At 40.3% G+C, this 24,746-nt stretch overlaps 1 protein-coding gene across 11 annotated transcripts in view; it reads left to right on the top strand.

Annotated features, from left to right (window-relative positions):
• The window catches only part of nrxn2a (neurexin 2a), a 286,021-nt gene that overhangs the window by 21,363 nt on the left and 239,912 nt on the right, over nt 1–24,746 (top strand). For 10 of the 11 annotated variants that reach the window (XM_056730656.1, XM_056730667.1, XM_056730663.1 and 7 more), the window contains exon 2: nt 17,138–18,380. In XM_056730656.1, coding sequence (XP_056586634.1) covers nt 17,657–18,380 — 724 coding nt within the window. In that variant the 5' untranslated portion in view covers nt 17,138–17,656. The remainder of the gene's footprint in view (nt 1–17,137; nt 18,381–24,746) is intronic. The other variant, XM_056730657.1, reaches the window with a different exon arrangement.

Raw genomic sequence — 24,746 nt, 5'->3', positions numbered from 1 at the left:
GTATGGAAGTGACTCACGCGTTCCATGAAAACATGATCATTTATGGGATTCGCTCCCAGAGTCACATAGAATCTCTTACTTTTGAATGCCGACGTGGTTGCAGATCTGAGCACAATTTTTGGGATCTTTTTTGTTAAAGCGTCCGTGCAACGGTGTTTAATGCATTTTGACTTCTTTACAATGTTAAACGTGCTGTCTTCTCGTGCTTAACATGGTCAACAACTTGTCAAAAAACGAGTTGGGCGTATTACGTAGTATTTCTGTGCTGGATCCACTCACCCAGCGATTGTAGCGATTTCGTTTTTTTCGAACATATAAAACTGTTTTGTAAAAACTTTTCTTAGTCCCGTTTTGGACGCGTACGCCCAGAGCAGGAGAAGGAGAGCAGGAGAAGGAGCATTTGCAGACATCACTCTCACTTGTAGGCAGGAGAGAGAGAGAGCATATGTTCCCAAAGTTCAGGTGTTTGTTTGTTCACTGTATTTGGGTGATGAATGTTATATAACATGTGGATATAATGCTGGATCTGGAGAACGTTTGAAACTGAAATATGGAGCAGTCCCAGCGCTGAAAGATGCTGGACATGCGCTGAGTGAAACTGATGTCTGTGTTTTGTTGCAATGGGTGTGCATTTGCTTTGGTTCAGTCTACCCCTCCCCCCCGCACGCGCCGTATGTTTTCGGAAACAATCGTAAAGCCGTATCTATCTTTTATAAATGTGATCAAACTAAATACTCTTGGAAGTTACGAAGTATGCAATACTACTCTATAGGAACTCAAGATTAATAGGAGATTGGCAGAAACCCCCTGTGTTATGCCCTCTTTAAACCCCTACAGAGAAATATAATAGATTGTATGACATATCACTTATTGCTCCTAGACTCTTTGTAAGTCGCTTTGGAGAAAAGTGTCTGCTAAATGTCTAAATGTAAATGAAAATAGATTGCAAGTATTTTTCAGGGAAATAAAACGTGAAAGGCAGGAGACTTAATAATGGACAAAGCATCAGTTTTCACGTGATATAAGCTAACCGGTGAAATTCCTACATGTGGGTCTTTAATGAGAGTAATTAAGAGCACTAAAGGGCAAGATGAGACCTGCGAGTTGGTGCTAGTTAACACTCCCCGAGGACCTTCACACAGGCCTCAATCTAGGATGATTAGACAATAAGAGCCTGCCTGACTCTCCACAGCCCATTCCTGCAATATCTAATGGGCTACAGGGCTCCTTCAGACACTCCCTTCTGGTCTACCACCGTACATGAACCCATTTACTCACCTTCAGGGAAGCCCAGCTTCAGAGCTCTGAATAATTCACACGGCTTTCTACATTACTTGCCCTTTTTCTTCCACACCTTCCTCTATGTCTTTTGGGACACACCTAGTGAAACCGAGCTGTTTATTAATGAAACGCTCGACTCGGCTGATCATTGCCGTACTGATTGCAGCTGGACGGATGGAGAAATTGATTGATGGATTGATTACGGCGTAGGAGGATCACTTCATCCGCGATGCCTTGCCGTCGGAAGCCCCTCTCCCCTCCTCCTTCCTTTGTTCTTAATTGTCAGCACGTCTGCGTTTCTTTTCTTTTCGGGTTTAATGAGGGCTGCGTGATTGCTGATGGTGAAACGCTGTAATGGAGGTTCTCCGCAGTGCCGGAGAACCGTCTGTTTCCTAATCTACATCAGGCTCCTACAGAGGAACAGCGTGAGATAGAAGACTTTATGTGCTGCTTGGTTTCTGCTGGGGCAGTGTTACATGCTGGAGGGGAAACAACGGAGAAAAACACGGCTGAAATAAACTAGCGAATACATCCGTTCCCATAGCAGTAAACATTAGCGTAGCTACGGTTGAGCTTAAATTTTGCTAAAAGCTTAAATGCTTTTCTTTCATTGAATTTGTAGGCTACTTAGTCTTTCAGCGACATTTAATAACTGATAAATCGTATGCAAGGTAAAGCAGTACTACCGTGTACATTTGCTAGCCAAGTAAAATATGTAGCAGAAAACATGAAAAAACGTTTAATTATACTCAAGTATTAAAAAATTAAACGCAACCTAAACAAACTCATGCTTGCCCGTCTTACTAAATGTTTAAATTAAATGAATAGCTTCAGGTCAAGGGCCTGTGTTGAACATTTTACAAGGATGATGAATGGTCATAGCTACAAACTTTTAAATTGGCTGTTTTTATTTTAAGTTATGTTACAGTTCATTAGATTTGCACATTTGATGAAATATTAAAAACAATCTAGGAAATATTATATCTAGGAAATTCAGATGTTGTTCCAATATAATGCAATAGAACGATGTAAAATATAATAATGTAAATTAGGTGTTAGGGTTGGGGTGATGGCTTACAGACATCACGATGTTGTAAGATTGTAAGATTTTTGCGTTTCACTACATGCATCATGTAATAGAACATAATCATGGATATGGGATGTGTAATCAAACAAATCTTGTTCTTACTGTTTTAGTTATTTACTATAATAAAATAATGGTCATTTTAATTTTATCAAAGGTGATGTTTTTTATTTGTAACGCAGATGTTGACACAGAAATTCTGGCGTGTATGTAACATCAAGCTTATTTGCTCTTATGTTTTCCGTAAACTTAAATCTTAACATGTCATTTTAATACTTTTATTTTACCCAACGTATTTAGCTCGCTAGATGCTAACGTAGCTTTGGTTAGCCATACAACAACATATCGAAATAACAACTTTGTGATCAGTACTACCTACTTAGACACAATTCACACTGGGACCAACCCTGCGTTCCAATCCGCATACTATCCGTTCCAAATAGTATTCAAAAGTATAATTAATATGTCCCAAAAATGTAGTATGTAGCTAAGATTCCCAGATGGTCTACTAATTCCTGTAGAAATTCGAAATGCAGAACGACGCATACACAAATGGCTGATATTACCCACAACTCACCGCGAGTGGGTAGAGTTTAGTGATGCTCCACTGCATTAATAAATTATATAACTGATGCCTCACTAAATTAACAAATGTAAGTATACAGTAAACATTACATACGAAATAATCAATGAATAAATACCTTAATGGAAAGAAGAGTTGTGTTTTGATGTGTGTGACAGTTATTGGCCACGATGTTGTCTAGGCAACAACGGCCTCTTCAGCTTCCTGTTTGTATGTCCCAATATGTGCAATCTCTTTTGTCATACACTCAAAAGTACCTACTATTCCAACACAAAAACAGTACCTACTATTAGGGCATAGCAAAGATGCGAACTGGAACGCTGGGCAATTTTTTTATGACACCGGCATTTTGACAATTGTGACAATTGTTGCTCTGTCGGCAATTCGCATTGTAAACAAATATGAACATGGCTGAAGGGTCATATAAGCTCACGCTTCAAAGATCAGATGCGCCTGAGCTTGAGCTGTGGAAAGAAGACGTTCCGCCTGCGCAAAGCCATTTTAATAACTGTATAAAGAGCGTGTCTGCACAGCTCGCTTCTATAGAAGACACGTCTAAGTTTATAACTGCAAACCTCAAGACGTACAGATGACACACACCTGACTTTATATCTGCCCAGCTTTTGTTGTATAAAGAAGACATTTCTCAGCACAGCTTGTGCCTAGACAGGCCTCACTTTATAACGTCGGAGGTCATTTAAAGACATCGATGATGTCATTGTCCATTGCCATGTTTCACTGTAGACATCGTCCGATGGCAATTTGGTAGACATCGCCCAGCCCTATAAGGTATCCATTTTAAATGTGAATGTATATCTCATTCCTGTATTCAAACGGAGGGACAAGCTAAAGCTTTTTTCTGTTTTTTTTCTGTTCTGTTGTGACAGAAAGCCACAGATGCTGGATGTTTGTTGTAGCTGTAGATCACAACATTGTGACTGTATTGGAGCGCAAGGGTCAGAATGGAGTTTGTGAAACCTGTTTCGCAGTCCATTTGATTCTAGTGATGCAAAAATGACATGCCAGCTTCAGGTTATGTTGACCTGTGGGAGTGAAGATGTGGCTCAGACTTTGAATGTCAAAATGCATTTAAGTATGCTTTTTATGTTTTTAGACATGTATTCAATTTTATTCCGTACATGTACTAAGTACAAATCCCTCAAAATACTTAAATGTAGTGCTTGAAGGCACTTCAGAAAAGAACAAATTCCCAAGACTTTAGTTGTTATTCATTGCTTTACTTAACTAATTTATGCTCCTAAAACAGCTATCCATTATGTTTCATTGTGCATCGAATACGGTATAATTGGGCGTGTGAACACAGCACTAAACATTGTTTGGGGGATTCTTTCTCAATAGCATTTTAAGAAAAGCCTGCTAGTCTTTGTTTAGACTGCTGTGCCATGCATCCTCATAAATTTAGATTGAAGCCACTGTTGATGGTATATTCCATCAGGGTAACATATTCCTATGTTATGTTGAAGCTCAACAGACAAAGCCTCAAAGTCATCTTGAAATGACACAATAACAAGGTTTCACTATAGTGAAACATCTAGGATATTTGTGTTCTCTCATATTTTTGAAGGTTTTTATAGCATATGTTGAATTGGAGATCAGCATTTGTTAATCACAGATAGCAGCACTGTAATCTACTCTGTTTAGTGTTTTGGCTGGTGTGCCTCTGTTGTCAGGCAGCCAGTCCGCCCCTCCGAGATGCCAGTGGGACAACTGGAGCCATTCTGCTCTTTTAATTTAGGAACCCGATTCTGATGTCACTGTCGTCCCTTGTCCCCCACAAGGTCATCGTGTGCAGGAACTTACGGAAAGGGGGCAGACTGCGTCCTGCAGCGCGGGGAACCGGCCGGCCACGCGTGTGTGCCACATCATCAGGTCATTTCGGAGGCCTGCGCTGTGTCCTCCCTCTATCCTGCACAGGTGGTCACGGCCAAGCTCAGATTAATTTATGAGCTCAGGGTCGGTCTTCTCTCCACCAGGCTGGGTTTTCTGGCTCTCGGCCACACAGTGATTTCATCCCAGGCCTGAGAGCACAAAATAGACGTGGCAGTTTGTTTCTCCGTCCACTTTGGTCACCCCTCCTCCTCTCCCCCACTTTTCCACCAGCGGAGGTCGTTTGCGCCGTTTGTCAACGTTGACCGGACATTTTCGCATGCCACCGATGTGACCCCTGAATAAATGCATCAGCAGTTTCGTAATGCGAGTGTGCAGGCGTTGTCGCGCCAATTAGTTCAGATATCCCAAATAAACAAGCCATTCGTCAGGCGTCCGGCCATCGTGAAACCTGTAACCAGGAAGCGGCGAGTCTTCTCCTCAAGGTGGAATGCTTCACTCCAGACATTCATGTAAAGCGACAGGCGATTCGCTTAAAAGATCTTGAGCAGTTCCACTAATGCACCTTATGAATGCACTTCCCCAACAATTTTGACTGCAGGTGTTGTCCACGAAACCACAAACCCATGTACATTTGACGCTGTATTAAGTAGAAAGTCATGTAGGACCTTTTGAATCATTGATAAAATCACAAAAAAACAACCCTACTGTGACACACTGTGGTGAATCTTAAGGCATTATAGTGGAGTTTTACCTCAGCTAAGAGAGGCAGTGGTCACACAAAACGTGAAGCATGGCATTCCTCGCTTTGCGCTAGGGACCCAAATAACATCACACGACGTGGAGTAAAGATAAATATATGATAATAAAATAATGCAGTAGACAGCTCTAAGTATTTAAAATAATATAAAAATCCTGATTCATTTCTTTATGTATTTAAACTAATATTAAAAACTAGGCTAGGGTATTTGGGGTCCATGTTTTTGCCCTAATAAAGGTAACATTATTGATGGTTAGTTTAATGGCTTTGAAACTCCTGAATGATTTTGACATTGTTGAAAATGTTTGGTTTTGCTTGTGTTTTGTGTTTTTATAGCCCTGCTTTGCATGTCTATATATATTCCTCCACTACTGTTGATTGTAATTGTTGCACACGTGCAGATGGACGCCTTGGGCTGGTGCACTGCATCTTGCTTGTTTTGTTTTTCAGTTTCTTATATCTGTAGCATTTCATTTTAAAACGACGTGTCGAGTTAAAAACATTTTTACGTGTTGTATCATGACCCCTATGCTCTTTTCCAGCTGGTTTTGAACACAAAAGGCATCCCATGTGAATATTTGCTAAGGAATATCTGTAATTGCGGTTTGGTGAACTCTGATTATTTATAGTTGCTTAAAATCCACCATAAAAATCTGTATTTTACACCAACCGCTACCTGCCTTTTGGGTTTGTGATTCTCCCCATTTTGCCTTTGCAATTTGAATCCGTAATTCAACGGTAATGACAACAAACCACTTAGAGGAACAGCTCCAGCAGCAGACTGCCTTTAAAGCTCACTCCAGTAATGCTTCTCTTTCTCGTGAGCGGCTCTGAGATGCTAGCTGACTTTGATAAACTGAATTATCCTAGAGTGTCTGTCCTATTCACACAGGGTGGTTGTGATGTACCATATTGCCGGGCTGAATAAATTAAAGCTTTGGCTGCTGTCTTTCCTCACCTGCACCCCTCCACACCATCCTCCATTGTTTTCTCCGTCATGCATGTCCCTTTGTTTCCTCCTGCTGAACTGTTTTATGAAAGTTAGTTTTCATTCAGGCTAATGTCCTATTAATTTCATGCTCCTGCACTCAATGAATAGGACACCTTCCTTATTTTTTTTATCATTTTTTATTCATTGATGTGCCTCTAAAGTTGCTTATTAGTAAGATTAGGTTTTCGTCCACGCTTCTAGTCCTCTCCATTTTCTATTAGTTGAACAATTGGATACTGGATAGAAGTTGTGCCTTTTATTTTCTTTCCCTATTTTCAATTTTATTCTTGTTGCTATAATCCAATTGGATTTGGGATACGCCTTAATCCTTGTTTGGTGTCTCGCGCTTGATATTGCGTTGTCATTTTGAACCCCTAATTTAAATGCAGTGTTTGATGGACCCTCGCCTCTACGTTCTGTCTCTGATCGGACACAGTTCGAAGGTGATTTGTCTCTGACAAATCGATTGTCTTTTTTGTTTAGTTTTCCCCATTGGGTTTCCCTTTAAAATATGGCATTTGTTTTTTTGGCGTTAACCCTGCTCTCTGAACTCATGGTGTATGGCATAAATCTCTATAGATGGTCATGCATTGTGGCTATGAAGATTTCCTTACATATGCAGTGTTTTGATTAATCACGCATGGCATTGCTCCCGAAAGCTTGGGCCCATCCCATCTATGGCCATTAGTCACTGTCATCTGCTCTGACTTTATGCACTGAATGTGTGTACTGCTATCTATTCACAATGCTTGTGTGTGTGTGTGTGTGTGTGTGTGCGCGTGTGTGTTCCATATTCCTGCCTCTCTGCAAACAATACTTGTAGAATTAAGCCACCATGTTGTATTTTAATAAAGCTTTTATTCTGTAGTCATCTCTCTTAGCTTTTTTCTTTCTAAATTCTTGTTTTTTTGTTATTGGATTAAAGGGATAGTTCACCCTAAAATGTTATTTCTGTCATCATTTACTCACCCTCATGTCATTTCTTACTTGTATGAAATATATTTGGAAGAATGTTAGTCATTTTCACTTCTGGGACATCATTGTAGGTCATATAGTAGGAAAAATTAGATTGGTTTTCAAAGGTGCTCAGAACTGTTTGTTTTCCTAAATTCCTCAAGATATCTAATTTTTTTTTAACAGAATAAAAAAAAACTGAAGAGAAAATGTCTAACATTCATCCAAATGTCTTTCTTTGCATTCGACAGAACAAAGACTTTTATACAGATTTGAAACAACCAGAATTTTCATTTTTGGGTGGAGTAAACCTTTATCTATACACTACAAAATACTAAAGTTAAAGGGATAGTTCACCCAAAAATGAAAATAATGTCATAATTGACTCACTTCAAACTGTATGACTTTCTTTCTTCTGCAGAACACTAAAGAAGACCTTTTGAAGAATGTTGGTATTGGTAAACAAACAATGGCCTAACCTATTGACTTGCAATTGTTTTGTGTCTGTGCAATTGAAATGAATTATTGTCAATGTTCAGTTACCCACATTCTTCAAATCAAATGACACTGGTTGTGCTGCATGTTTGCTGTTGCATACTACCAGTAAAATCATGATAGAAAATCTAAAGAAAGATGTCTTCCTGTTAATTTTTTGGGTATTACTTTGTGTGTTCAATTTTGTTTTTGAATTCAGACTGTAAACTCAGCTAAAACATCATTTCTTTTGCTGTGTCCCTGTAGAATCACTAACAGGAAACCTGTCAGTGAAATGTTCTGCATCAGCTCAGAAAGGCAGACGTTCTGGAAGCATTAATCGGAACCAAACATAATGAAAATCACCCTGCCCTAGTTATTTATTTTTTATATTAGAAGGACGTCTGAATAGGAACTTGAATGAATTGAAAAACTAGTTGATTTATGCTTAACACAGATAAAATGTATTCACATACCGTATAGCTGTCTCACAATGTATAAGGATGAAAATACCATTAGTGTCATTTCTTAAGAATATGCCTTTAATGTGTTAAGTGATTTGCATTTCGTGTTTAAAATGTTATTGATGGTTAAATTAAAGTGCTAGATCACCCCAAAATGAAAATTCTGTCAAAACTTACTCACTGTCTTGTCATTTCAAACTTGAATGACTTTCTTAAAGAAGATATTCTGAAGAATGTTGTTTACTGGCACCCATTCACTTGCATTGGTTTTGTGTCCGTACAATAGAAGTGAATAGGTGCCGGGGCTCATCGGTTACCAACGTTCTTCAAAATATCTTCTATTGTGTTCTGCAGAAGAAAGAAAGCCGTAAAGGTTTGAAATGACAAGCGGATGAGTAAATTATGACAGAATTTTTGGCTTTAACATTTAACAAGTTGGCATCCATATTTCAACCCTAGTTTTCAGTCTGCTTTCGGTTGTGTAATGTGTCTTTTCAGTCTTTCTGCGTTGTACGTCTGTATAGTTCTCCATCACCGATTTGTGCTTATTTCTGTATGTATGTCAGCATCTGTATGACCATCGAATGGCCTGTATCAGCACATTTGTGTCTAGAGAGTGTACAATTGCTCTCCTGGGCTCCATCCGCCTCTGCATGACTCTTTCATTCACCACTGCTTCAGGGTTTATCCACTTCCACTAAGTCCAGAGATAGGGTGCCGGGTCCTGGGTACAGCCGGAGGCATGCAGCCCTAAAATGGATCTAGGATCTTAAAGACCCAGTGGCATATGGGGTGTTAACAGGGGTGGGTGGGTGGGTTTAAAGTGGCTCAAGCAATTCCACCCGTCAGATCTGGTTTAGCTACTAAATGTAATTCGTGTCATATAGTTTTTTTACTGATATAAGCTGAAGCACACATCGCATGTGATTTCTCTTCTCATGCTTTTGTCAGACAGATGTTATCAATTGCAGTGACATCAGAGGTTTGGGCGCACGGTTTGTGTGCGTGTTTTTTCATGAACACATACATGGCTTTGTGCGCGGAGGGGAAAATAATGCCGCCGTGTCACTTCGGTATACACAGAAGAAGGTAAATTGCACAGGATACAAACCGAAGTGGTACGCTAATGTGACTGCTTGTGTCATAGTTGTCACAGGTGGTTAGCGTAAAAAAACAGGGATGAGCAGAGCAAGTTTGTTGTTCTGGAATTGCGTGGGCCGAGAGAGAAGCATCAGTCGCAGGCATCTGAAGAGCTTAACTAAAGACTGTCACCCCTCATTCACTGTTGTTGATTCTCAGCGTATTGATTTCCTTTACATTTGATTCTGTTTGAGGGCCGCCCCGGTTCACACCTGTCATCCATCACATCGCGCTGAGGATATATATAGATTGAATTAGAAATAGAGAGGTTCATTCGTGTCCATTAACCGCCAGACAAGATTCACCAGAGAATGACACATGCATCGCAGTGGAGCGCAAACAGTGGCCACCTGCTTGTTCTGTGTTTATTTGTTTTCTCCATGAGGATATCAGAAAATTCATCACTGAAAAGTTAAAAGCTGTGAATTAAGTCAACCAGCTCTGATATTATGACTAACAAAATTACAACTTTGCCTTAAAATGTTTGTCGATTATCATTAAAAAAACTATTTTCCTTCCGGAACCCTACTGTTGTGCTCTCTTGCTGGTTTGTTAAAGACATCATTAATTCACTTGATGAGCAGTTTTGTATACTGTGTTGACGTCTTTATCTTTTGAAACTTATGCGGGGCACCTGGGGCCCGTTTCAGAAAGCAGGGTAAGTGCAAACTCAGAGTAAGTCAACCCCAGAAAACGGAATACTCAGGGTTTTTGGTTTCAGAACGCGAGGTATGTCAAACCCGCGACCGCGGAGTAAGTCAAGCCCATTTCAGAAATCGAGGTATCTTATACTCCGAGAGAGTAACCAGAGTAACCTACTCCGTGAACCTAACCTGGTCGGGAGCAGCTTTTATTCCGCAAACCCAGGGTTTGTTATAATCTCCGCCCCCTTTTCGAAGCGCGAGCGGTGTTGAAATTGCATACGTCATTTGTTTATTGATTCGTGTTCCTAATCGCGCTCTATTTTGTCACACAGAACTTAAAATAGCATGTTTGTTTATTTAGGAACCCATAGAAGAGGAAGCTGCATTAATTCGCAGAGAATTATATTTATGTCGGGAGAGAATTGTGAGGCCCCGTTTGGACGTTTTATCTTAACTTTTATGGCCAGTTTAAGAAGTATATTTAACATTTCGCAATCAGGCATCTTACTAGCAAGACCATTTTATTTCTTTAAACTTTCCTGAATAAATGATGTTATTGTATTTCTACGACGGCGTTTTAGTGGCACGTTAAAAATAAAATAAATTCAATATTACGAGAATAAAGTCGAAATGTTACGAGAATAAACTCGTCGTAATACGTATTTTATTTTCGTGAAAGTTGTAGTTTAAGAGTTGAAGTTATGTTTGAGCACGTCATCTGAATCAGTGAGTTAATTCGTAGTTCATGTCAGATTTTTTCTTCTGAATAAATTCAGTTTCCTACATAACCGCTGCAGTGTCCTTTTACTGATTATAACTCCGTGATGATGCGCCAAAAGACAAAGAATTTCCTTATTGCTAAATCATAATCTAAAGTAGGATTTAACCAAATCCTCCACATCCATTGTTTCTAGAAATTCTGTTATTTTTCTCAAAATATTACGAGTTTATTCTCGTAACATTTCGACTTTATTCTCGTAACATTTTGACTTTATATTTCGACTTTATTCTCGTAACATTTCGACTTTATTCTCGTAACATTTCGACTTTATTCTCGTAACATTTTGACTTTATATTTCGACTTTATTCTCGTAACATTTCGACTTTATTCTCGAAATGTTTTTTTTTTTTTACGACGCCGTCGTATATTTCATATTCAGCTGCTGCCAAGATCTTTTTATTGCAGAAGGATAGCACCTACATGAGAGCGAGAGAGTAAAATATAATTCGCATTTTCACAGTTTCAACAAAATAAATATAAAAGTGATTGACATATAAACTGGCGCATTAACAAGTGAAGCACTTTTCTCCCATACCAACTCTCTTCTTTTGCTGCTGTGGCTGTGTTGCTCTTTTTTTCTTAATATTCACCTTACGCTTGTAACAGTACCTTCAATTCGATTGGCGAGAAATAAACAGAGCGCTTTTTGTCACGTGCCGTTGCCATGGTGAATCGTGCTATCTTCACTCAATTGATGATGGCTTTTCATCGCCATGCTGCACGTGCGTAACCTAGAGTGAACTTACTCAGGGTTGATTGAACTAACTCAAATCAGCTGTTCTGAAACTGAAAACTCAGAGTAGCGATTCTCTGAGTAAATCAACTCAGAGTTCAGATTTTAACTCGGTGTTGGTTGAACTTCCTTATTGAAACGGGCCCCAGATGGTTGAGTCTCTGTTTATTTACATAGATGATGGGCGTTAGCTACAACTATTTGCTACTAGTCAGTTACAGGTGCCGTTAGTGAGAGGGACATTTTCTTTTCAAAAGAGCATTTGATTGGTTCAAATCTGTGTAGTGCAGGATGAGTCATCATTTTATTTATATTGTTAACTGTCCCGGATGAGAAAGACAATGAGTACAATGACATCTACAATATATGCCAACACCTTCAATCTTGATTTGATTGAGGCTTTAAATGGTACACGTTTTAACTGTATGTATATATGTAAAAACATGACAATTTCTCCTTAGAGCTTTTGTAAAATAATCATGAAACAAAAGTTTCTGTTTGTTTTTCACACTGTAGATCTGCATTGTGCCATATCATCCTCAACATGAATGCATCTTTATTTATTTCCGTTAGGACAGACCTCCCTTTGGACACTAGCATTGATTGCAAACAAATGAGACGGTCCTGCAGGACTGCAGGCGTACATGCTGTATCTGCTACGCCCTGACTTCTTCACTCTCTCACTGCTCTGCACAGCAGTACATCATACCCGGGTCTCCAGGGCTTCTCCATCCACCCAGCCAGGACAGTGTCCTCCATTCCCCTCCATTCCTTTCACTTCCTCTCCCGGCACGCAACATCATGACCACCCCCGTTCTAACTGTCACTAAACTCCCAAACCACTGAGGCTTGCTGGAAAAACAGACAGAATGGCAAATCAGATAACGCAATGACACAGCAGATATTCCAAGCTGCGTTTTTTGCCTACTCCGCAATATGCCAGAAAAACACAAACGCATGCATACTTGTGGTACCCTCACAGCTCAATAGTTTCTTACTGGAGGGGTTTTAAAACAACAGTTGCCTCTTCGTGGTCTAAGTGATGCATATTCCATTACCCTCAGCCAGAGCTAAAGACAGGAAAGCGCATTTTTCCGTTTTGCCTTTGCCTACTCTTTGCTTTTCAGACACGGCAATTATTTCTGGCACCTGCAAGATCGAATGAAGGGGAAACTCAGACAATGTGCGGTAATTAGATCTTGTGTGTTTTACCCTGCGATTATGTGCTTGACAATTTGTCACTGAGTGGACTCCGCAGCTGTCGTTGGAGCAGAGGCACGCGTCTATCAAAATGGCTCCACCTACCTTCGTTCCCTCCTCCACATTCCGCGAGATTCTTCTTGATTATTTTGTCATTCACACTTGCCGAGTCCCGAAATGTCACGACTGTTCTCAGCAGCATCTGCGTTTGTCGCATTAAATGCATGAAAAGGTCGTAAACATTTCGGGCACCTGTGCAATTAAAGCTGTTTTTGATTAACTGTCGGATTTTCTTCACGTTTTATCGTACATGTTAGTTGTGCCTCCAGGGACTTTAGTGCAGAGCTATGCCACCTTTTCTCCATCCACCCCCTCCTTTCTCCTCTCTCCTCCTCCCATCCGTCCCACATTTACACATACACATGTTTTTAATGGGGCGTTACATCTCCTGCTGCACTCCAGTGGAATCACCAGCTTCCCTCTGTATTCACAGAAAAGGCGCACTCTTCCAGCTACATTAAGAAGAACCTATTTACGAATTCTTATGAAGATCACATTCGTCCATGATTTTCCCTTGACAATCCTCGAGTCTCTGTGATTGTGTTCAAGTCGACTGTCAAAAGCACCCTGAGAGTGTAAATAAACGAAAGTATATCTTTTTACATTTTTCCGTCTAGCTTTCATAGACACAGTTTTCTGCTGCGCATATTTTAAACACTTGTTCTCCTTGCTTTGCATGTTGATGATAACTACTGATGTTTGCAGAGTGTGTTTACCACCACACAATATTAAAACAAAGGCACTGAGCTTTAATAAGACCCGAATTCTCCACATAATTAGCAGGCCTATTCGCTGCTATTCTCTGAAAGATAAGAAAATAAACACTTCAGTAGCTACGAGCCAGCCATATCCCAAACCTATGATGTATTCCCACCTCCAACGTGACTTCAAAGTGAAAAGGCAGGTTTTCCACAAAGATGGGTTGGAGCAGCTGTCCGGTTGGTGTTAGATTACAGAAACCATGTTAAAGAGTTTGCTAGTCTATGCCCGCTCTGGCTTTGAACCCCCCTTCCATCACAGACAGGTTGAGTTAGCCCAATCATCTGGGACTTTAAGCTCATAGCTCTTTCCCTCTGAGCCTCACACGCTTCTGTTTAAATAGGATTTCAGCTGTATCCTATGCCGCTCTACTGATCTTGCATCCAAGCCTGGAGCTCTCACTGATGGTGGGTCAGTGTGCTGTCCGTGGTGCTGATGTTTGCTGGCTTCTATCTGTGGTGCTAAAAGGACAGCAGCCTATGTGCCATATTTGCAAACTGACATCTTTCTTCTGGCTAGTTGCATATCTCAGTATTCTCACCTCATGTGGAGTAGGGATGTTCAAAAATACATATTTTCCAAGTTCATGCGGCATAAATTATAGATAGATAAATGCATTCAAGTAAATGATCAAATATGTTTCTCGGAGGGTGTTTTATGTGTTGAGAAACAGCTTAACATAGCACAGTGTAGTGAAATGAAATAAAGGGGTTTTGGATTGACTTTTTTTTACATTTACACATCATGTTTTTGAATCATCAACTCTAAAAATGATACATTAATTTATTATATATTAATTGTATAATGTGTACATTCTTGTATATATGTGTATATTATAATCAACCATTAATTTTACTATTTTTAAATTGTGGTATTTATTAAAATAATTAAATAAGCAAGTTTATTTGATTAGTATCGCATTTTATTAGTATGCTCCTGGGTATGTTTCCCAATGATAAAATGGATAGCTTGAATATAATAACTTTGTTTTTACGAATCAGTTCACAAATTAATATAAGGATGGATTGATTAAGCCTGGTTTTTATTTTACAGCTTTCATGTCTCTTCTCTCTTGGCATTCTCTCAGTCTTTGACATTATTGTTGTGTTGCTTAATGTCATTCCTGTGGTCTGTTTTTGTTGGAATTCAACAGAATTTCCACGATACAAACATACAGAAATGCTGATAAAAACAAAACTTGAGCACATAAAACACATAATATAGAATGTAGATAAACCGTTTCACCAATAGACCAGTTAGTTGTTCGTCGACTTGGTGACCCATTGGGGTTATGAGAGCACCGAACCCTTCATTTCATCACCATAAGACGTATCTGCTTACCACAGTTCTCCATACTATTCAGCAACAACCAAAAAGGGCAGATTATTCTGGAACCACCATTTCTCGAGTGTAGGTGGAGGGGGAGGACACTTTTTAATCAAGTAGATTTGATTTGGCTAATTAAAAGACACATCAAGAGGAAGTAATGCGAGGCAGAACCGCAATGGTTAATTGAATATGAATGCAGTAATTCAAGTGTGAGCTTTAAATATAAACTCGACAAAAGACGCTCATGTATTCAGGGGGCGTTTTGTTGCGTATGTGCTAATTGTACATTCGCACCACGGACTCCCTCCCTAAAGTGCCCTCAGTGCATCCTTATGCTGTCCATTACCAGCCAATGTAGGAGCAGAAAGCATGGCTAATTCTATTTGGTTGGTAGCTCAGATAGCACGTTGACCTGGGAACTGGGCTTTCATCTGTAAGTATCGAGCGCTTTAAGTCTACGGTAAAACATTGCTAGGGAGTAAATTGCAAGGGAGGATTCGCTAACTGTCAGGATAGCGCACAAATACACCAAATTGTTTGTCAGGGCTGCCTTTCCTGCTCTCTTCATTGTTATGCACTGTGTTGTAGTCACGCATCATGCTCAAGGGCAGATAATGACCTTAATGACGATGACCGCACTGCGAGAACTAGAGAAACAGTTTCTGTTTGGATTTCCAACCGGTTTACCAAGCCCGTTAAAAGCATGCATACATTTACCTAGAGTGCATCTATTCACTTACAAATGAGAACGGCACACACCCGAGACACGCTGGGGTGTGCTGATATAACGTGACATGATGTGTTTTTGAGATACACTACATTTATGTCGCCCACAGTGGTTTTTGTTACTTAGACAATAAAGACACTGTCAATTCAGAGCAATGCATACGGCGGTAAGAAATGATCCTTCCTCGTGCAGAGCAGTCTGTCTGCCACGTTAAAACTGAATTACATGGCCGATATATTTGGAACAGCAAAGGATTGAGTGCCAATTTGATCTAAATTGAACTACTTTTCATTCCAATTATGCTTCATATTTCTGCTCTCCCTCCCATGTGAGCACATTATTGCACAGTGCTGTATGGATCTGCCATTATGAAATTTAGTCGCTAATCCTTTGACAAACATAAGAGAACTAATCTGTCACAAGAGCTTTTTAAGAATTTAAAGAGATCCAGTACTGCTGTTAGCCTTTTAAGTACTTTCAAATTGTATCAATCTTCATCTTTTATAAACCTTTCTTTAACTCTACTTGCAGAAAATGACCCTAAAGATGCCTTTGTTTCCCCCCAATTTTTTCCTCCAAGGTTTCGATAGGCTGTTTTGCAAAGGCCTTTTGTGCACATTCACAGTGATGAATTAGAAGCAAATGGGAAATTAAGCTTGTGTTTTCTGCGATCAAATGAACTTTTCCATGCGTTCGGAGTGCATATTGTTTAAGTGTCACCGCTTCCACCACTAAAGCACCTCTGTTTACGGTTGATGATGAGACCGGAGAGTTCAGGGCTGAGAGGTTCTCTGTGGCATTCCTCCGCATGCAGAACGAATATGATGATACTCTGGTGATGCCACTTTTACATGTGTCTGTCTCTCTAGTAGGTTGCCGCACCAAAGCAGTTATACTCTTAGTCGCTATATGGGGCAGGAAAGAGGCGTTGATTGACTGAGAAGGCTTCAGGGGGCTCGGAGCTGTTTAAAATACTAGCTGCGAGCCGGTTTGTGAATATTCATCTGTGAACCAGCAAATTTGCAAAGCGAATGAGGGAAACTGTCAAGTAGCCCAGTCTGTTACAGTGCAAAGTGCATTAAAGATTGATTTCATTATCCTCAAAGAATCCAAGCTGGGGGAATCACACGCCCACATTTTTATTTTGTGATCAAACTGGCCTGGTAATGGAAATGTGCAATAAAAGCTCATAAACGATTGATCTTTGATGCGATTTAAGACGCAGATATTTGGCAGTTTGTGGCGTGCGCAAGTTTGAAACAAGATATTAGTGAGCGTCGGGTTTGTGGTCATGAATTAACACTCTGTCTCTTTTTGACTTTCAGATGCCTCTTCAATAAAGGATCTCCGACAGCGGCTGTTCGACTCATCGCTTGTTCAGTGGAATGCGGACTTACCTCTCTGGAGGAGCTGAGGTTTTCTGGGGAAAAGGAAATCATGTATTTGACCTACTACCCACAAAAAGCTAAATACAACCGCAGCTCTAATCCTACTTTAACCAGAGGGTGAGATGCATAAATCGGTCTTTTAACATGTCGAGTCAACCAGATTTTTAGCACAGTTTTAGATTTCAAAGCACTAAGTACCGTGTGAGGTTTTTTTCTTGGATTCTAGAAGTATTCCTCAATGGAGATGCTCGGAGGAGAATCAAGATGGAGATTCAAGTGAAAAGAAACTCTTAAATACTGCGGGGTTTTGAAAAACTGGGACCTTACTATATCTGCAACGCTATTTTCAAAAAAGCCGGATAAATTAATACTCCAGACTGGAAATAAATCTCTCTTTAGCTGTGGATTAAGAGAAACGGAACATTTGAAAAGAAGGATTAGGAGCACGCTCGGAAGATGATGATGCGAAAGTGGAGGTGCAGTGCAGGGTTGTCGGCGGGCTCGGTCTTGGCGGGGCTGATCGTGGCCGTCTCGCTGACCTCAGCCCTGGAGTTCGACGGGCTGCCGGGTCAGTGGGTCCGCTACGGGCCGTGGCAAGCGGGTGCCACCGGAGAGCTGAGCTTCACCATGAAGACCAACATCAGCAAGGCGGTGGTGCTGTACATGGACGACGGCGGTAACTGCGATTTCCTGGAGCTACTGATCAACAACGGTCGCTTGCAGTTGCGCTTCGCCATCCACTGCGGCGAGCCGGCCTCGTTGCACATGGAGACGCACGTCAACGACGAGCGCTGGCACCGCATCCTGCTCACGAGGAACTATCGCGAGACCGTTCTGGTGATGGACGGGGAGTCCAAGATGGCGGAAGTGAAGTCCAAACGTAGGGAGATGATGGTAGCCAGCGATTTATATGTGGGTGGCATTCCGCCGGACGTTCGTCTCTCAGCCCTCACGTCCAGCACGGTCAAATACGAGCCGCCATTCCGAGGTCTGATCGCCAACCTTAAGTTAGGGGAGACTCCTCCTGTCCTCCTGGACAGCCAAGGGGTGAAGAACGATCTGGAATATCTGTGTACCAAACAAAATCCATGCAGTAACGGAGGACGCTGCTCGATTCAAGAAAGCGAGGTGCTGTGCGATTGCTCTAATACTGGCTACAAAGGGAAATACTGCAGTGAAGGTAAGCAAGATGATGGGCCTTCACACAGTATAGATGTTCTTCTATGCAAATAAGGTAGTGGATAATGCACTGAGCAGTCAAGGTTAAATGTTTGCTCTTAAGTAAAAAATGTAAGGGCACTGGAAATGGGAATTATTAACCATTAGCTGATCTGGCGTGCCTTTTTCTAATCATTTGCTTGTGTGTTTTTCTCTTATTGTCTTCCATTGCACTTAAACCACAGTCTGACTGCTAAAATCATAACATTTGGAAACCACCTGCAGAAGAATGTTAATACTTTTAGGACAATTGGGTGATACAGTCATGCTAATGCACAACGTACTAAGAGGGTGTTTTAGAGTGCATTTAGCCTTAAAAGGGCTTGAGAATTGACAGCTAATGAGTTTGGACACAGATCTCATTAGATCAGGTTCAGAGGGTTTGCATGTGTACTGCTGTTTAAAGAAACCATTTATTTGTACGGTCACTGTAAATAAAGAATCAATATCTCATAAAATAAAAAGCCATGAAAGCACATGAGACTGTAAGCTGAGGCCGGCACATTACTTGTATCTTGATATCAGGCTCGCGCCGACCGGTTTCTTTTTGCGTTTATATTGAGCCTCCATGATATCGCAGAGCGAAATGAAATCAACTTTTGCAATAAGTTAAAATATACAGATATAAAGTTGAACGATACAGCAAAACCTGACGTATTATCTCTCTCTACCTGCACAAGCAATAAGTCATATATTCATGTCAACCCTATCTCCATAAGACATCTTTAATATATTAGCTCCATTATTACAGAAAACCAAACAGAAAGCACCAATAAATCATATTCGAGCATTTCATTTGTGGTTTGTAGCACAATATCACGCCTTGCTTTATAGACCTGCAGCATCGAAAGGCTGAACTAGCTGAATTGTGCAGCTGTAATTATAGCGGCGTACCATTTTTCTACATATGTACCATCTTCCCCCACTAATTTGATGAAAACACGGCATGTGTTGGAGCACGGGACAGCGATTCGCCATAGAAACAGATCTAGGTGACATATGTAGACTAATTAGGGCCACTCAGCGACGTCTGAGCCATTCAGAGAAGTCACAGCCTGTCGTACGGTGGCGAGCGTTAAACCCGAGGCCAAATCTGCATGACTTCATACAGAAAATACATTTGGCCTGTTTCTCCCTCTAATTAAACAGGAAGTGAGGAGAGAGACAGTGGCAGCTCACGCTTGGCTTTTTACCTAATGCAGTCTCTGGTCACCCACCGCAGAGTCGGCGGGGCGTTGGCCCTTCGCACATAGGATGCGGCGGCGCGACGGAGGGCAGAAACCGGCGAGCACACTCAGAATTGAGATGAAACATTCCGGAGCTTCAAAAGAAGAGAGTCGCCAGACAGCAGGAACAGCAAATAATTCATATTGAAAGTTGATAGGGCAAATTGGATTTGACGCAGGCAAAGGACAATTTTAAAGGGAACAAGTGGTTTTCTCACACCTTAAGTCTTTGCCGGCACTCCAGGGATTAGCCGTCGAACGCGTGACTTGCATATCAAACAGAAAGGGCCGTTTGAATATTAATAAAGAGAATGCATAGATAATTGCGAGTCAGAGTGTAATTATTATTTCTTTAAGTATTGATGTTGTAAATCCTCAGAGGAATTAGACGAGACTCATCAAACAGTGGCGGTTAATTACACGCACGTCCTTTCATATTTAACAGTATGGTTAGACTCGGGGAGGCAAGTGGTCTCCATCGCAGTGGCCTTGTTAAGCCTCCAATGTGAAATTTTGACGCCATTTACCCTTAAAGCTAAGGGGCCGTCAGTATCAATTAAGGCTGCCCTCACCAGAATGGAAATCTAGGCCAAAGCAATATATCAGCAGCCCGTCTTTCTTCTGTGTGTGCATCTTTTCTTTTGCATCCGCATCAGCCGTGCTAATGAGGTCTACTTCTAACATGAGAGAAGCGGATGAAAACTGCAGTGCTGGTCAGATGCTGTATGGCAAGTGTTCTGGCACTGTATACAGCATTAAGGCAGGTCTGACGGGAGCTCTTTAAATCAATACCGTTGCCACTTTAAAAGGTACATAAGCATAAACACACACACGCAGGCCCAAGTGTTCCTCATTATCTGGGTGCTTTGATATGCTTTCACATAAGAAAAGCTTTTACTTGTATTGTTTGTATAGTGTGTTGGGGCTCTGTGGTGCCCGGATACATTTTTTATTCTTTTTATTCTGTGAGACTTAATGGAGTTCTCAGTAATGTTTCGTTTAAGTATCGACTGTGCTGCAGGTGTTTTTCTTAATATAACTATGGAGATATAAAAATAAACACAGATGAGGCAATTGTTGATGCACAGGAAGGGCTGTAAAATGAATCCGGATCATATTAACTTTACAAATTAGCATCGACTTTTGATTAAAGACTAGCGTGCTGTTCTGAGCATAGTTTGAGACGTTGATGAAGTCTCATCTGAAACTCTCAAAGCATGTGAGATTTCTAGGTTTGTTTTATAGGATTTAAGCAAAATCTTCAAGTTTCTATTTCGTCATCATTTAAAGGGATACTCTCACCAAAAATCCCTCAAGTTGTTCCAAACCTCTTTCAATTTCTGATTTGAGGAACTTTCTTTTTTCAAGTAAAGAAAGGTAAAAATGTTAGCAATTTACATTTTTGGGACATGATAGACTACCATAGTAGGAAAAAGGATTGTATCTTTTTTTGTTCTGTTGAACACAAAAGATGAATGGATGTCATAGGGTTGTTGAACGATTTGAGGGTGAGTAATTCATGGCAGAAGTTTCCCTTTTAATGTACATCAACATTGTGTTGTATTAGCACAAAACTAGAAACATTTATATCTTTTGAAAGCTAAGAACCTGAAGATTTTTTACTAGTCCCATCAATTCTACATTTATGTTAGATAAAACTATATAATAAGGTCTTATTTCGTCATGCCAAAACCAGTTGAAACATACATCCCCTGTGAAAATCATACGAATAATGTTCAGAACAGAATACTAGTCACATCCTTAAAATTGAGAGGGTTTTCTGTGAAATGCGACCACTTTTATCAATGTACTCCAACATATGTGGGTAGGGCACTCTTAAAATCAGGTAAAAAAAGGGCCAGAGCTGAATTTGTGTTTTTTTCAAATGGCTAAGAAGGTTTTTATATACCTTGCGACAGTACAAATGTGTGTAAATTCTGCTTTGTCTTTTAAACCACAGTATCATTTTGGCTGATTTAAGAACCTGACACCAAAACTATAGTCTACTCTTCAAACTGTCTCAGATGGATGAATCCGGTAGAGACAGCTTCCTTGATTATAATGGGAGCAATTTAAATTTGAGTCATCCTGCCACGCTGCTCAGTGTAGGTTGTTTACGGTTGCCAAGCAACATCACAACTTGGCACATTTATTATTGGATGTGTTCATGAACTGTTCACATGTCAGCTGTTTTACAACAATTCTGAATGTGACTCATCCAAATAAGGCTTGTAATTAGTTTTTAGCTCAAGTGTTATATAACATGTAGCTTATTTTGTAATGAAGGCAAACATCTTACTAGTGTACGTTATGTGATATAGAAGCCGTTTTGTGGTTGAATTTCCAGGAAAAACAAACCATATTGTAAAATTATAGTATTATTTTGGTATGAGTTGTTGGTCATACCGCCCACGACTATAGTCTGGCTGTTTTAACAAAACGAAGAGCAATGCTGTGAATGTGTCCAGTGTGCATCAAAGCTTTTCATGAACTATTGGATTCCATCCCTTCTGTGGTGTCTCTGCTTGGCGGGAGGGACTCAGTTCACAGCGATGTTCTTTTAAGTGTGCAGGGAACTAGACTAGACTATGAGAGCAAGGCCGTTCACTACCATTGTTTAAATAATGCAGACTTGGGAGTCAGTTTTTTTTATCAATACAAATTAGTCCATGGTGCCCTCAACAACGGCGAGAAGTGTGTGCCAAGGACATCAGCGCGCCTGTGTTTTCTTCTCCGTCGGGCATCTGCTGCTGTCTTTCCGTTTTGAAATTCTTGTGGGGCCAAAGCGCAGGCGTGCGAGGTTAGCTATCGTTCACCCGTCTAAGGGCTCGCGTGTTTCTGCCAGCAACCGCTTGTGCGGTAATCAGCGCCGTAGTTTGTCGTGCTTGGCAGAGAACACAAGAAGTCAAATAATGGCTCGCGCGCTAGGCAACAATTCAGCAAATAATTAGAAAAGTACCTTTTTAGCTGCCTTGTCCATTTGTGCACCGGGGCCATTTGCAACGCAACACACTCAAGGGTGAATTCTTTAAACACTTGAGCCACTTTTGCACAACCGGTTTTAATGCAAAATCCTGCGAAAGAGTTTTAAAGGGATAGTTCACCCAAAAATGATCGTTCACTTATCCTCCGCTTCACACCTGCATGACTTTCTTTCTTCTACAGATATTTTGATGGTGCCCATTGACTTGCACTGGTTGTGTGTCTGTACAAAAGTGAATGAGAACTGGCGTTGTTTTGAGTACATTCTTCAACATACAGTATCTTCTTTTGTGTTCTGCAGATGATAGAAAGTCATACAGGTTTAAAATGACAAGAAGGGGAGTGACAGATTTGTCATTTGTTGGTGAACTGTCCCATTAACTGACCACTAGATACCCTGGAATGGTGTAAGCATTGAAAGTCAATGTCTTTTTTTCGTGATTCTTGTGAAATCACAGCCCATTTGTTCCTACTCTGACAAGTCTCAATGCTGTTTATTTTAAAGGGATGTTTGTGTTTATATTTTTTAGTTTGGCGGCAGTAACTCATAAAAACAATGAGAAGTGCAATTTGTAGTAGACATTTTCATAATTTTTAAGAGCCTTGTTGCTTTTGTGTTCTCTCTCGTTGTTTGTTTAGTGTTGTTCACTGTCAGAAAAAACTGGTTAAAATATGTGCCCTAGCTGTCACTTCCCTTTAAAAAAGTACACCTGAAGAGTGCATTTTAGTACCTTAAATGTACATATTGGTACCAATATATACATATCTCAACCTAAATGAGAAATGTTAGGACATATTAAAGGGTACTGTCCTAGTGAGAGCTTGGGTACATTTTTGGAATCTTCTTTTCCCCTTCAGCACAACTGGTAGAGTATTCTGTCATCTCATGCGCTCGATTTCCAGGAAACACACATACTGATAAAATGTACAGCTTGAATGCACTCTTGCTTTGGATTAAAGTGTCTGCCAAATGCATAAATGTAAATGTTACAGGTTAAAGCTGAATGTTTCCTTTAAAGCTCATCTATAGTTAACCAGTAATAGCTCTTTATCACAATGATTAATGCTTGTTGGTGTAATATGCATTGGAAAACAGGAACCGAAATGTTAAAGGTTCTCTCTTATTTTTATTAAATTAAATCATTGAATTTTTTATTTCATGTCAGTAAAGAAACACCAATTGATGAAAATTAATGAAAAACATTTCCACTTGGTGTCGTCCCTCATGATTCCTGTTCATTTCATTTTCCTCCATCCCTTGAACAATGTGTTATCACAGGTCCACAAGATCAGTCTACACACCTCCTGATTTTTTGCACCGAGTCTTTGCAAGGTCACAATAAATGCCAGCTCTCCCTCTCAGTGGAAAAAGGATCTTTGTGTTAGATATATTGCTTGCATTTGCTTCCTTTGTTTAATAAAAGAAGCTTGTTGGAGCTTGTCAGATTTGCTTTTAGACCTCGGAACGACGCCCCAAATCCCGTTCCTGTGCACTCAAGTGCATTTTCTGCTTTGCCTGTGGCTTTGCATTTTTTAGTTTCTTATAGTCGAAAACAAAGTCAGACTGCAGCGACACAAGCGAAGAGACGAATGTGTGCTAGTGATTTTTATGACTTTCATCACAAAATGTTGTCATGGGTTCGCTATATTTATTGAAGTTCAGTGAATTTGAAAAACAAGACAAAACATTTATTCCTCATCTGAAAGACGTTCTTCGATTTAGTTACCAAACATCATACATGAACACACCAAGTTCATGTACAGACCATTTTTTCATGGGTTAATATTTATAAAAACAAAGATATTTTGGTGATTTCTTTTTGTTAAATGATGGTTTAATTGAAATTTTAGAGCATTTTCGCCGTTAATTTGTGGTATGCTTTTTACTTTTTTATGTCCCTTTGAATAAAGAGAGTATATTGAGATGTTTCTAGATGGTAGCGAGAGACTCAGGTTAGACTTCTGAGACTTCTAGATCACTGAGGTGTGGGGAAAGTGAAAGTTTGGAAAATTGATTTTCTGCCTCTCTGTGTTGGTACCATGAGCTGCCACTCACTAACCAGCCGAATGCTCCAGAGGAAAACTGCAATTTCTCTGTTTGTACATTTTTCAGTGCTTAA

This window comes from Triplophysa dalaica, chromosome 19 (genome assembly GCF_015846415.1).
Source record: "Triplophysa dalaica isolate WHDGS20190420 chromosome 19, ASM1584641v1, whole genome shotgun sequence".
NCBI lineage: Eukaryota > Metazoa > Chordata > Actinopteri > Cypriniformes > Nemacheilidae > Triplophysa > Triplophysa dalaica.
This window is presented reverse-complemented; position numbering and strand designations above follow the sequence as displayed.